Source organism: Micromys minutus (assembly GCF_963924665.1).
Source record: "Micromys minutus genome assembly, chromosome: 13".
NCBI lineage: Eukaryota > Metazoa > Chordata > Mammalia > Rodentia > Muridae > Micromys > Micromys minutus.
The window spans coordinates 19,836,048-19,851,516 of record NC_137982.1 but is presented as its reverse complement, the minus strand read 5'-3'; the positions used below and the strand labels follow the sequence as shown (position 1 = coordinate 19,851,516).

The 15,469-nt window shown below is 37.9% G+C and overlaps 1 protein-coding gene across 4 annotated transcripts in view; it reads left to right on the top strand.

Annotated features, from left to right (window-relative positions):
• Window positions 1-15,469, top strand: part of GTDC1 (glycosyltransferase like domain containing 1) — a 335,697-nt gene that overhangs the window by 106,623 nt on the left and 213,605 nt on the right. For 2 of the 4 annotated variants that reach the window (XM_080928237.1, XM_080928236.1), the window contains exon 3: window positions 10,544-10,743. The exons of the other annotated variants lie outside the window; for them this stretch is intronic. In XM_080928237.1, coding sequence (XP_080784363.1) covers window positions 10,544-10,743 — 200 coding nt within the window. The remainder of the gene's footprint in view (window positions 1-10,543; window positions 10,744-15,469) is intronic. 4 annotated transcript variants of the gene reach the window in all.

Sequence of the window (15,469 nt, the reverse complement as noted above, 5' to 3'; positions counted from 1 at the left end):
TAAAATCTCTTATCTGGCCTTTGAACCCAATTTTTATATGTGTAACATTTTAAATACAGTTAGATGCTGCTTGTTATATATATGATGATAGAATTTGAGCATTAGTTTTTTTTCTCTGGATAATAATTACTATAATAAGTATTTATTTGAGGTTGATAACTAAGGTCTTGTATCAATTGTGAAGGAATTGTCAAATCCAAAGGGTTTTATGTCTGACAAAAACTCTGTTTGTTGAGCTTAGGCCTGTACAGTGCTAAGAAAAGCAAACCGCTTTTTTTCCTCCTAGTATTAAATATCTAGTATTGACTTATATAATTATTCACACAGATGTGTCTTACATATTACACTAGATATAAATGACTATTAAGTATTGTTTGTTGAGATGATCTATTTTGGTCATGGCACTACTAATTGCCAGCTATTGTGAACATAGCTATATGGTCCACCTTTTATTTTAGGCCTGTTTTGTGTCCTGTCCTATGAACTTATATTTGTAATACTAGTATTCCTGTAACATATTTATTCTGTAACATATTTATTTTTTAAAAAATAAAAAACCCATATTTGTATAGATATGGAGTGTTAAGGATGGAGAATGATGATTATGTAGAACTCTTAAAAGACATAGAGGAAATCAGAGCAAAAATTTCATTTTTTCCACACTAGATGAATGGTGTTCAGTTTTATGTATTCTATACTGATGGTGTTGCAGACTTACAAACTATTGGAGGCATTGTTAAGTACTGTATATGACAAAGGCATTTATTATTTGACAGTAATACCGTCATTCTGCAAACATATAGAACTTGTACTGTAATGTGCACATATTAATAGTAGCTATTTAACCTTTATATGTAATGTTGAAAGGTGTATACCTTTCATTAAGGTCATGTCATTTGTCTATAATGATATGTAATGGGGCAGATTATACATATGAGACCTGACATGCAGTTTTAAGTCTCTGCTCTTTTGTTTACTGTCATGCTGATACTATTTCTTTTTTTATAAAAGATTAATTAAGCAATGTTGTACTTTGTACATTCATGGTTTGTGACACATGTTGTTTTTTTCTATTTGATTATCCATATCTGGATGGGTCAGATATTCTGACTTTCTCACATTTGGATTAACTTATTGTCTGTTTGAAAGAAGTGGAACCTATTGAAGCAATGCCATCTTGAGAAAGAATCTGTATTATTCATCTTGTCAAACATTTATAAAATGAACAGTAGCAGAAACTATTTAAAAATGCTGTTCTTACTTTCTCGTTAAATAAAAGTCTAATCATTAAATGTGGAATGGCATCTAGAGATGGATGGTAAGGGAATTGGCCCTTACCCTAGTTCTGCTTCCAGAATTAAAGTAGAATGATAATAAACAATGAAAATCTTAAGGTTATTGTTAAATATATGTTAATTCACAGATATTGTCTTAGACTCCGATGATTACATTAGCTTAGGATTCAGTTCCTCATCCTGTATCCTCCATTTCTTTAGCCATTGCTGCTTTTGTAGCAGTGGGTTAAAAATCAGTATACCCATTGACTTGAAAAACAAATCTGATGTTTTCCCATAAATTCTGATTTTTGTGAAAAGTAATAAAAACATGATCTGTATTCGAAAAGAGATATGTTCTAATGTACTTGATATTTGAGAACAGTTAAACTTCATGAGTAATGGGAGATAACTAGCAGCAAGTGGGGTTCAGCTAGCACATCTTAGTATTTATAAGTAAAGGAAATTCTACTTTGAGAGCACAAGTATACTTTGTCTCCTTGATTTTTCAGTTCTATAAAATTCTGGTAATATTCACTTTTGTGTCAAATACTAAGATGTATATCGTAGTAACCTCTTCAACCTGAATAACCCCGTTCAATGGAAACAACTCAGTGAATATGAATACAAGCAGCGTGCCTAGATTGGGCAGATCTACCACTACACTACCCTGTTCCCCCGCTATGGGATCCCTTAGAACTTGTGGTTTCTCCAGGCCACATGTTCTAGCTTCATCTTCTTCTCCTTGTCCTTGTTCTTCTAGACCTCCCCCTTTCCTGCCCAATCACAGGCTCTTGCCTTTATTTTACAAATTAAATTGGGAAGAAGTTCTGATGAAGTTACCTGAGTATGTGACTAGGCAGTCCTTCTTGGGGAAGTGGAATTAGCATCAAAGTACAAATGGCTGCAGGACGAGTCTACAACAGATGTATCCCAGCAAAGTCATGGCACTGTTTCCATCCATAGGAATCCCTAACCTTACATAGAAACAAGTCCTTTCTTTATACTGAAAAGTATGTTATACGCTTGAGAGGACAGAATAGAGTGGAAATTGTCTTGAAAACATAGAAATATTGATTCCTGAGCAAAAGTTAACTTTTTTTGTGTGTGTAAAAGTTAACATGTAAAAGAGAAGGTAGACAGAAAAAAGATAATTGTGAGAACTAAGAGAAGAGAAAGAAATAGCTCTGTGGGCATGGACTGCTGTGATTCAGTCTGGGAAGTGTTTGGAGAGGGATCAAATGGGGCTGTATGGAGAGGGGAGGGAGCCCAGCACAGGAAGCTGCCATGCACTGACTGTTGGAATTTATTCTTTTTAGATAACTTCAATTTCACATTTGTATTTTCAAAGATTATTTGTGGTGGGAACATGGCTGAATAGCAGGCTAGCGCAGCAGTTTAAGGGATGGGAGATTTTCTGGTATAAAACTTTTTTTTTGATTTATAAATATCCTATTTTAAAATGCCATTAAATCGAATTCAGTATATTTAATTCATTATTAATCTTGTGTGTGTGTGTGTGTGTGTGTGTGTGCGCGCGCATTGTAATTTATTTGTGTGTGTTTATGCATTTGTTCATTTGGATACATGTACATGCCTGTGGAGACAAGTGGACAGTGGGTGATTACCTGGATTGCTGTTTACTTTATCCCTTGAGCCAGGGTCTCTTACTGAACCCAGCACTTGCCACTTGGCTAAGCTGCCTGCCACATGAGCTATAGAGACTTGCCGATCTTCAACCTCTCTAAGTTAGAGTATTGCTAAGATTATGGTTTCAATATCAGCAAACTAATAGCAGCAAACAGTTGGAAGAGGAACAGTGAAATAAAACCATGGAGTCATTGTGAAAAAAATCACAAGTATATTTTGCTATTTAACATGGAATATAACTATAAGAATACAAGTGACCAAAATTTTTATATGTACATATTTATTTGTTACAGGTTATCTGTTTGCATTTGAAACTTATAATGAAAGACTTTACATTAATTGAAATCATGAAATAAAGGAATGGTGTTTTTAAGTATAATGTTAAATCACAAATTAAGACAGAATAAACATATTTGTCAGGGATAATTAAAATCACATATGGATATAAAATTGTTACTTTGCAAAAATATGCACTTAAGAGATCATTGTAATGCATGATTGGAAAAACAAATTAAAAATAGTTTTAAACTGTCTCACAAATGGAAAGGCTTGTAAGATTTCTGTTCTACATTGGTTTCTTTATTTTTTTATTATTGGATATTCTCTGCACTTATATTTCAGATGTTTTCCCCTTCCCCCAATCCCATTCCCCCTCCCATTGCCTCCATGAAGGAGCTCCTGTTCCCAACCACCCTCTCCCACCTCAGCACCTTGGCATTTCCCTACTAGGGGAAAAAGAGCCTTCTCTGGACCACAGGCTTCTTCTCTCATTGATGGCCAAAAAATGCTATCCTCTGCCACATATGCACCTGGAGCCATGGGTCTCTCCTTGTGAACTCATTAGTTGGTATTTTAGTCCCTGGGAGCTGTGGTGGGTTTGGTTAGTTGATCATTTTGTTCTTCTCATGGGCTTGCAGACCCTTTTAGCTCCTTCAGTCCTTTCTCTAGCTCCTACATTGAGGTCCTCATGTTCAGTATGAAGGTTAGCTGCAAGCATCCTCCTCTGTATCAGTATAGCTCTGGCAGAGTTTCAGAGGAGGCACCCATATCAGGTTCCTGCCAGTAAGCATTACTTGGCATCAGCACTAGTGCTTGGCTTAGTGGCTGCATATGGGGTGGATCCCCAGGTGAGGCATTCCCTGAATGACTGTTTGTTCAATCCCTGATCCTCTATTTGACCCTTTATTTCCTGCCATGAATGTTTTGTTCTTCCTGCTAAGAAAGACTGAGGCATCCACTTTCTGGCCTGCCTTCTATTAGAGCTTCATAAAAACTAACTTAATACATTTATTCATTCAGGGAATGAATGTCATGTGCAGATCTTCTTATGTATACTGTTAGCATTTTTATAGCGACATCAGCTCTAACTTCTAGAGGAGAGAGAAAATGTGCTTCACCTTGAATGTGATCATGGCTCAGGGAAGAAAGATTGGGTCAAGCTTAAAATAGATGCAGGTATAGTAATAAAAACTTTTAATAAAAAATTTAAAATATTCCTGCACTGGATTCAAGCTACTCTTCTTTTCTGTTGGTAATACATTATTAGGTTGTAATTGAGATGATGTTAATGGCGCTTTTCATTTTGACCAAATTTGAATAAATTTTTTTTTGAATTTTCACTTTTCAACTCCCTTGTTCAGTTCAGGCAAGTTTATAGTAATTCTTAAATACATTTGTTTGTTCTTTGGTGATTTTTTTTTAGAAATAGCATTTATGTGATCAAATTCTTGTTGTATTTTTTTGGCTCATTTCATGTGTCAAATTTGATGTTCAACATTTAGCCATTTTCTTGAAATCATACCATTGGCAATGAATTACATGTTCAGAAAGCTTTAATAGTACAGTAGATTTTTCTCATTGTTGTTATTGGAAAGTAAAATATGCTGAATAAATGAATTTCATTCAATAAATGTTTACTTAAATTTAAGCAGAAAACTGTAATATTTGCTAGACATTTAATCTGAAATATTTTATACATTCTTCTAGGGAGGCGAGGAGTATATGTGCATTCTTTTTTTGTGTCATTTAATATTTCAAGTGTCACACGGATAAGCTATATAGTTATTGTCTGGTATCCAATCTCCAATGTAAATATGTCAGGTTTTTCTTTAGCTGTTACCACATTTAAGGAAGGGTTATTTTGGCCTGAAGATTAAGATGGTCACACACCATGATGAGGAAGACACTGAGCGGTGCTACAGAACTTGCCTTCTGTGGTCCCTGACTGGAGGCACAGTCTTCACATTTCACCATCTTGCCATCTCTTCTTTTGTACATCTGCAGACCAAAGTAAATCCTTCTTCATTTTGCTTGCTTCTTGTCAGCTGTTTGGTCATGATGATGATAAAATTAACTGATAGAGAAAACTGCCACCTAAGAGTTGGTCTGTTGTGATGTTGTGATGGGCTTGACCACGGAGTAAACTGTCGGGGATGTGGGAGAGGCTGGGCTTTCCTAGACTGTTGGAGGCAGACCGTAGTGATTCTGAAGAGAACTGAAGAGACCAGAAAATCCTGAGAGAAATGCAGACTATGGAGGCTCAGCTCATGGGCTTTCAGACAGAAATAAAGACTTATTGGGAACTACGCTAGAGGCTTTAGTATTACATTCTGGTAAGAAACAGGTTTCATTCTGCAGAAGTTCTGAAAAATGGGTAGCTTGATTAAAAATTAATGCACTAATTTGTTAGGCAAAGGAAATGTCAAGATAGTAGATAGAGTTCTGGCTGTGTCATGGTTCCCATTTCCTACTCTTAGCCAGTTCTGCAGTGACAAAGAGCAACAAGTAGAGCAGAAAGTTATGGTAAAGGTAAAGGTAAAGTACAATTTAATCAGGAAATGATTGTAAAAAAAGTCCAGAGGCTTAGACAAGGTGTGGAGGAAGTAGCTGTGACTATAAAGACATTTACATTACTAAAGAGAACTGGCAAGCTGTACTTGAAGACAAAGGAAATGTGTCCTTAAAGCAGTGTCCTCATCCAAGAGCTTGTGACAGTGCAATTTCATCTGAAAAACAGCCTGAATAGAAATGCTACTTAGGGGGAGTGCCACAGCATCTTTGGTCCAGTGGGACCACTTCCAGCTGACAGTAGAACTTGGCAGTGCTCTCTAACTGATACTGGGTTTTCTGACATGATAGATGGAAAAGTAAAGGAGTCACAGAAGCTTGAATCAGAGTTCCCAAAGCCACTGAGGACAGGCAGTGTGTGGCAGTCAGACTCACTGCATTGAGTCCTTAAGAATGAAGCTATGGAAGTGAAACTCAAGTGACCACAGAAACCCCAAGATGTTAGAGAGGCCTGGGGCATGGGGCATCCATTGTGGAAGACTGCAAAATGGAGTCTGACTAAGAGTCTTTATGTGAAGCAGGCAGCGGGGCTTCTCAGTGTTGGTAGTGGTAGCATCTTCTTGACTCTTTCAACAGTCTCTGAGGACGGCTATGCAGCTACTGGATTTGGTGTTTGCTCTGGTGGTTTTCACCTTTCTCTGGTACAGCGTTTATTTCTTGTCCTTTCATTTTTCCTTTTATGAATGTGAATGTTTATTCTGTATCGTTTTACATTAGAATCACTTTATACACACACACACACACACACACACACACACACACACACACACACACACCACACGCTTGAATGATATATTTAAGAGATCTCATTGGATCTCAAAAATACTTCCAGTTTTGAATAGCACCAAAATTGTATAACTCACAAGTTCTTTAGAAATAGATTTAATGCATTTTGGATTAAGAGATGAAAATCATACTTTAAATGTTGGGGTAGAATGTTCTGAATTAAATTTGGGCTGTCAAATTAATGGGGGTAATCTTTATAGTCAACTGGACTAGGTATGTAATCATCATGGAACACTGCTGACTGTGTCTGTGTGCACTTCCCAGAGTCTTTAAGTAAGGGAAGACTTACTCCTGACTGTATGGCACCATACTGTAGGCTGAGATCATGGACTTGAATTGAATATAAAGGAAAAAGTGAAAGCAAGCTGTGGATTAATCTGTCTGCTTCCTGACTGCAAATACAGTTTTGTGTAGGCTCAACTACATCTTTTGACAGACAGACACATCATTTTAACTGTCTGCCATCAAAGAGACCCTGTCCTTGATTTAGAACTAGAACTTTAAAGTCAGAGGGTATTTTGTTTGTTTTTTGTTTGTTTTGTTTGTTTGTTTGTTTGTTTTCCTGCTTCTTCCTACTACTTTCTCTTCTAGTGGTCTGAAAATGCCTGTATGGGCTGCCTTATTGGGAACCTCCATTATATGAGGGTGCCCTCCTGTAAGTTTCTCTGGCTGCTTTTAACTGGACAAAAGTGCAGTGCTTTTATATATAACAAATTGGGTTGTAACAGCAAAGTATATGTTTTAAGCTTCATGTTTATTTTAAGCAGTGTTTTTAAAAATAAAGACTAAGCACAATGAAAACATATAAACAATTCCTTAGTGTGCGCTAGTCACATTTGGTTTGAATCTTTTATTTAAAAATCCGTTTCCCTATTTTGCTGTGTCTGATAGAAATCATCTTTGTTCCAGGTTGTTCAGTTTAAGGAGAGCACAGGGAGGCATAGAGCACAGGGAAGGATAGAGCACCGGGAAGGATAGAGCACAGGCAAGGATAGAGCACAGGGAAGGATAGAGCACAGGGAAGGATAGAACACAGGGAAGGATAGAGCACAGGGAAGGATAGAGCACAGGGAAGGATAGAGCACCGGGAAGGATAGAGCACAGGGAAAGATAGAGCACAGGGAGGCATAGAGCACAGGGAGGGATAGAGCACAGGGAGGGATAGAGCATAGGGAAGGATAGAGCACAGGGAGGGATAGAGCACAGGGAGGGATAGAGCACAGGGAGGGATAGAGCACAGGGAGGCATAGAGCACAGGGAGGCATAGAGCACAGGGAGGCATAGAGCACAGGGAAGGATAGAGCACAGGCAAGGATAGAACACAGGGAGGCATAGAGCACAGGGAGGCATAGAGCACAGGGAAGGATAGAGCACAGGGAAGGATAGGGCACAGAGAGGCATAGAGCACAGGGAGGCATAGAGTACAGGGAGGCATAGAGCACAGGGAGGCATAGAGCACAGGGAGGCATAGAGCACAGGGAAGGATAGAGCACAGGCAAGGATAGAGCACAGGCAAGGATAGAGCACAGGAAGGGATAGAGCACAGGCAAGGATAGAGCACAGGGAGGCATAGAGCACAGGGAAGGATAGAGCACAGGGAAGGATAGAGCACAGGGAAGGATAGAGCACAAGGAAGGATAGAGCACAGGGAGGCATAGAGCACAGGGAGGCATAGAGCACAGGGAAGGATAGAGCACAGGGAAGGATAGAGCACAGGGAGGCATAGAGCACAGGGAGGCATAGAGCACAGGGAGGCACACACTTTCTTCTTGCCACAGAACTTCCAACAGTAGTAGTGTTGGTGCTGCCAGGATATGTCTGTTTCCATAAAACAAACAACAAATTCCATGAATCAAAGCCACTAAGTATAGTTTTGAGAGATGGTAGGACATAGTTATTTTCCCTAGAAAAATATCCCAAATGTAGGCACACCCGTTGGCCACTAGAAAAATGTTCAAATAAATGCTGCTTCAAACCTGTATACCTCCCTTTTACGGATCTATTAAAAGGGTAGAAATTACTATGGCTATATTTTTTTTTTCAGTTCTTTTTCTATTTTTAACCTTTCACATGTTTTGTGTGTATGTAGGGTTTTATTTTTTAACATCCTCCTTTAGATATCTTTCATTATTATTTAGAAGATTCTTTTACTCTTTTTTAAAAACAAATCTTAAAAATTTATTTTTTTCCCAAATTTTTTATTCGAAATTCTCTGCATTTACATTTCAGATGTCATCCTTTCCCACAATCCCATTTTCTTTCCCCCTCCTGTTGCCTTCATGAAAGTGCTTCTGCTCCCAACCACCCTCTCCCACCTCAACACCTTGGAGTTCCTCTACACTGGGAAGACTAGCCTTCACTGAACCAAAGACCTCTCTTCCCATTGATTCCAGAAAATGCTATCCTCTGCTGCATATGTACCTCAGGCTATGGGTTTTTCCACACAAACTCATTGGTTGGTGTTTTAGTCACTGGGAGCTGTGGTGGGTTTGGTTAAGTTGATCATTTTGTTCTTTCCATGGGGTTGCAGACCCTTTCTGCTCTTTCAGTCCTTTCTCTAGCTTCTTCAGTGGGGTTCTTGTGTTCAGTCTGATGGTTAGCTGCAAGTATCCTCCTCTGTATCTATATGGCTCTGGCAGAGCCTCTGAGGAGGCATTCATATCAGGTTCTTGCCAGTAAGCATTACTTGGCATCAGCAATAGTGCTTGGGTTTATTGGGCACTTATGAGGTGTATTCCCAGGTTAAGCAGTCTCTGGATCATCTTTTGTTCAATCCCTGATCCTCTATTTGTCCCTTTATTTCCTCCCATTAACATTTTGTTCTTCCTGCTAAGAAAGACAGAGGCACCTACTTTCTGGCTTCCTTTGAGCTTCACAAGTTCAATGGATGGTTTCTTGGGTATTTTATCCTTTTAGGTTAGTATCTGCTTATAAGTATCTCACTCAGGATGATAGCTTCAAGTTCCATCCCTTTCTCTAGGAATTTCATGAAGTCATCATTTTTAATAGTGGAGTAGTACTCCATTGTGTATATGTACCACAATTTTTGTATCTATTTCTTTGTTGAAGAACAGCTTGGATCTTTCCAGTTTCTGGCTATTATAAATAAGGCTGCTATGAACATTGGTGTGCATGTGTCTCTGTTAGTTGCTGGAGCTTCTTTTGGTTATATGCCCAGGAGTGGTATAGCTGGGTCCTTGTGTAGTAATATGTTCAAATTTCTGAGGAACTGCCAGAATGATTTCCAGAGTGGTTGTACCAGTTTACAATCCCACCAACAATGGAGTAGTGTTCTTCTTTCTCCACATCCTCACCAGCATCTGCTGTCACCTGACTTTTTGATTGTCAGGTGGAATGTTAGGGATTCTTTGATTTACATTTCGCTCATGACTAGGGATGTTGAGCATTTCTTTAGGTGCTTCTCAACTATTAAGTATTCCTTAGTTGAAATTCTTTATTTAGCTCTGTACCTCAAATCCCCATCAAAATTTTAACTCACTTCTTCATAGTGTTAGAAAGAGCAATTTACAGATTTATTTGGAAGAACAAAAAAGATCACTGAGTCATGTTCAGCAGTGAACTAATCAATAAGGGTTTTTCCCCTTATTGGAAAGAAATTTATGCCTCTGAGTAGGACAACAAATTAAGAGTCATAGTTAAAGTAATCTTAGGGCCAAAGAAAATAGAATTCATGAAGATAAAGGTATCTTTGTTTCTTATTAGCAAAACCACGGTAAATAGTTGGGATGATTTCAGCCCATAAGTAAGTGTTCATTTTTAAATGGGGGTCCTTACTTTTGTCATTTTGGATGTAAGACTCTAATGACTGAACTATCTCTCAAGCATCTAGGGTGATTATTTTTTTAAAATTACATGTACCAAAATGTTTGTATTTTTTCAAATTTTAATTTAAGTATACTTTATTAGAATTGTATGTATACATTTGAAGAAACATATGTATATACAAACTTTATTTCTTTGTTAAGTCTGAAGGTTTGAAGAAACCAATGAGTATTCTCATCATTGAGGCATTTTATGGAGGCTCCCATCGACAGCTGGTAGAGCTGCTCCAAGAAGAATTGGATGACTGTGTGCTTTACACCCTTCCTGCAAAGAAATGGCACTGGAGAGCACGCACAGCAGCCTTATACTTCTCACAGAATATTCCCCGTAGTGAGCACTACAGGTAATGGCAGCTCTGCTTTGCTCTTAAAGTACATTCAGGGTATTCTCTTCCCATCTTTGTTTTCTAGAACTTCTCTAGAATATACTGATTACATTTTAGGTGGAGAACAGGTAATCTAGAATACCTTGGGTCTCTCTTATTCAGACTTTTGTTTTCTTTTTTTATATTTGACAAGTTTATATATGTATGCAGTATATTGTGATCATATACTCCTGCTTCCATTACAGTGTCTTACAGTTTTCATGATTGTTAAGTAGTGATCCCATCTCTGCTGTTCTTACTCTCTGGACTCCTCACAGTAGGATTGTATTGGCTCAATTGTGATGAATCTTGGGTGATATCTTGGGTGATATGAATGGAGCTGACGCAGACAGGTTGTTAGAGAAAGGGTACTTTACAAGCAGTAGTGTATATCTTGGTTTCAGGAGCCAGACTCATCTGCTGCTTTCATTGTGAACTAGCCGTAAGAAAGGCAGAGGCTTTTGGTTTAAATGTATGTTCTTGCTAGCACTAAATTGAGGGATTAAGAAGGTAAACTAAAGATCATATATTATCTGTAAAAATTCAGATCTTAGACATGATTATAGTAAGTATCTTAGACACAGAATGACTATTTTTAAAAGCTATTAAATTCTGTCTCTGGATTTTAAGGATATGAAAAATTTTGACTCGGCAAGAGTAAGCTGGGGAACCTTTCCAACTATGCTAGTAGTTTTTGTATGAGAAAAGAATGTGGCTTTTGATAAATAAAGAAGACAGGCAGAACTGCTGGGTAGGGGACAGACACAGAAGAGGGGCAGGGTAGGGAGGCCAGGTGGAGCTAGGTGGGTGGCAGAGAGGTGTTACCATGTCTTTATTTTTGAACCCCAAGCACAATCCCCAGAAGTTCCTGCAATAAACTTGAAGATCATGAAATACAATCTTCATGGCCAACTTTGTTCAATGAAGAAAGATTTACAGTATTAACCAGGCATACATTTAGCTATTCAGGATACGCTTAATTGAGGAAGGAAGCCTAACCCTGAACAAGAATGACATTACAAACTGTGATGTGGACTCAGAGTAAATAAAAATGGAGAGTGGGAACACCAGGAAAGTACTGCTGATGCTTCATCTCTTGGTTCCTCTTCAGCATCATGGACCCAATACAGCGCCTAGGCTTTGCCAGGTTGTTCTGTTCTTCTATGAACTGAAAATCCAAAGAAACCCTTTCTGAAGTTGCCTCTGTCATACATTTGGTCATAGTGACAGGAATGTAACTAATAAACAGCACATAAAACACTGTGTTAGGAACAGCAGAGATCCAGGGACGCAGGTCTGGTGAGACTGCACAGCCAGTAGCTGGGACACAGAGAGGTTCGGGCCGAGCACACTGAAAGGTTCGGGCCTTCCACCTGGAGGGCCCGTGCATACAGACTACAAACGCTCAGGCCATCTGCCACTGGGAACAGCAGAAATCCAGGGACACAGGCCAGGTACAGGTATGGGAACCAATTACAGACAACAAGATGGCAAGAGGAAAGTGAAAGAACTTACCCAATGCAAACCAAGACAACCTGGCAACACCAGAACCCAGCTCTTCCATCAAAGCAAACAGCAGAATGCCAAACACTCCAGAAAAAGAAGACTCAGATGCGAAATTATACCTCAAGATGATGATAGAGATACTTAAGAAAGGGAGGAAAAGCATAAAGAAATAGAAGCTTTTAAAGAGGAAACAAGAAAAACACTCAAAGAAATCAAAGAAGTAGAGGAAAACAGAACCAAAGAGAGAAAGGAATTAAAGAAGTTGTTTAAAATGGAAATGGAAACAATAAAGAAAACACTAAAAGAGACAATAATGGAGGTAGAGAACCTAAAAAACAATCAGTAGTCACAGATGCAAGCATCTCCAACAGACTACAAGAGATGGAAGAGAGAATCTCAGGGGCAGAAGACAACATGGAAAACATAGACAAGTCAGAGAAGATGCAAAAGCCAAAAAGCTCCTAACCCAAAATGTCCAGGAGATCCAGGACACAATAAGAAGACCAAACCTAAGGATAATAGGAATAGAAGAGGGCAAAGAATATCAACTAAGAGGCACAGTAAATATCTTCAAAAAAATCGTAGAAGAAAACTTCCCTACCCTTAAGAATGAGATGACCACGAGCATAAAAGAAGCCTACCGAACTCCAAATAGATTGGACCAGAAAAGAAATTCCTGTCAAAATACTAAGTGCCCAAAGCAAAGAAAGAATACTGAAAGCAGTAAGGGAAAAAGGTCATGTAACACATAAGGCAGACCAATCAGAATCACACCGGACCATATAGTCGGTCACAAAACAAGCCTCAATAGATATAAGAAGATTGAAATATTCCCATGCATCCTATCAGATCACCATTGTCTAAGGCTGGTGTTTAATAACAACAAAGACAACAAAAAGCCCATATACACATGGAAACTAAACAACGCTCTATTAAACTATAGCATGGTCAAAGAAGAAATTAAGAAAGAAATTAAGGATTTTCTAGAATTTAATGAAAATGAAAACACAACATACCCAAACTTATGGGATGCAATGAAAGCAGTATTGAGAGGAAAATTCATAGCTCTGAGTGCTTCCAAAAAGAAATTGGAGAGAGCATACACTAGCATACACCTTATTCTAATTGTATAAACTTCTTATGAGGATGATGTCTGTTACTGCACAAATAATTTTGTTATTAGTAGGGGCCTAACATTCTATAATTTGACAAGTATTTGATTGTTCCACTGATGACAACTGGCTTACAGATTTCTTATCACTTGGTCTGTGGACCAGCTTCCCTGTCCTGAATGGTCTTACATCATTTTCTTTTGGTTTGTCTTCATAACTTTTATCTATTTTACCTACCCTGCATAAAGTAGTCTTTTAGATTTGGATGGGGTGTAAGGCTTTTTCCATAAAGTTTCATCTCCTTCAAGTCTCTTCTGAATCTTCAGTTTAAATAGTAAGACTTTATTTTGAAAATATTGTTGAACACACTAATTCAGAAACAGACTAATTCTGAAAACCAAATAAGTCAGTTCAGGGCAGGTATGGTCTCTCATTCTTGTTTGTATCATCTTTCCCTCCCCCTGCTTCTTTCTCGTGCTTGCTCTCTTTCTCCATTTCTTTCTTTCTGTGTCTTCCCCCAACACACACACACACACACACACACACACACACACACACACACACACACACACACACACACACACACACCTATCCCTTCCTAGCTTCTTTGCAAAGCTAGAACCAAAACCTGTCCTTTGTCCTCTACTGCCTGGCCTCCAGGGTTCATATTTTCCACTGATTCCTGTTTTCTGTGTCAGTTCTCTTAAGAACTAACATATTGTGTTCAGAGGGAGGAAGAGTTTTCTTATTCTGGACTTTGCAGTTTGTTCTGCCCACAATCTGTAAGCTGAATTAAAAAGATAGTTTATGTACTTAGTAGTATATACTATGAAGCTACAGCTTCCATGGAGTTCAGATATTGCAGTGCAGTTTTAAGTATATATATTTTTAATAATTTGCTTATTTTAAAATAAAGTATTGCAGGTAAGATTCTACATCTAGGTGTTGGTTCATATGAATGTAGGATGCTATTTCTAATAGACTGTTTTAAAGACCTCTACAGTAAACCTGATGTTTGCAATATTTAAAAATTGAAAACTACATTTCAGAACCAAATGAGTATTTAATGTACTTTTACAGAGAAGAGAAAAATCATTAGTTTAAAGAAATTGAATGAAAGAATAAAAGGAATCTTCCAATCAATGCAAAATACAATAATTTTACTATATAAATCATAAGGTTTTTATGTGATATTCAAGCTTTTTGAACAACTTTAGGGTACTTCTACTTTATTTTTACATGGTGAGTGAGTGTCTTTATCATGGTTAGTCTTCATATCATAGAATAAATACATTTAGGAAATATAAGACTTTATTTTCAACTTTTGCTCATTTGAAAAGCCCTTTTTGACTTTCCCTAAGGTTTTAGTCCAAGAAATTATGCTGTTTACTCAGACTGTGTCTCTTGGGTACTCTGAAGCCATGCTCTAGATCCTCCCTCTTCCCATTTACCCTGTTCTTAGATGTTATCTTTAGCTTTATTTGTGTGTGTGTGTGTGTGTGTGTGTGTGTGTATGATTGTATTTGTGTGTGTATGTGTATGTATTAAGTGTGTGACTTGTGCATCCATGTATACTTGTTTATTTATAGCAGTGTCAGGGTTTTCCTTCTATCTGATCCTGTTGCTCCTACTCTTTGGACACTTGGCCAGCCAGCAGTACTAAATCCTTATCCATAGCCTTGCTCCAGATCCGTGTTTCCTCTCTTACCTTCTTTCCTTTTCTCAGGTCCCAGCCAAATCTTACCTTCTCAGTCCTTTTCTTAGCATTGTTTCTGAAATGAAATGTCAATTTCAGCTCCTTTCTAACTATTTAAAATGTTTTTTAATGATTCAGGATTATTTTGATGGCCTTATAATTTTTCTCTCAGTTTTATTCTGGGCTTTATTGTGACAAAGACCATATTTATTATATTTCATTTTACCCATACTAACACAAATGTACTGTCTGTCAGGTTAAATACTTGCATAGTAAATATGACTGGATTAGTGAATGAATAGGTTTTGAAACAGCAGAGTTGCTATTGGTGTCCTGAATTTTGTGTGTATATGTGTTCTCTTTTTCTTTCTTGCTTCTTTTCTTCCCTCCC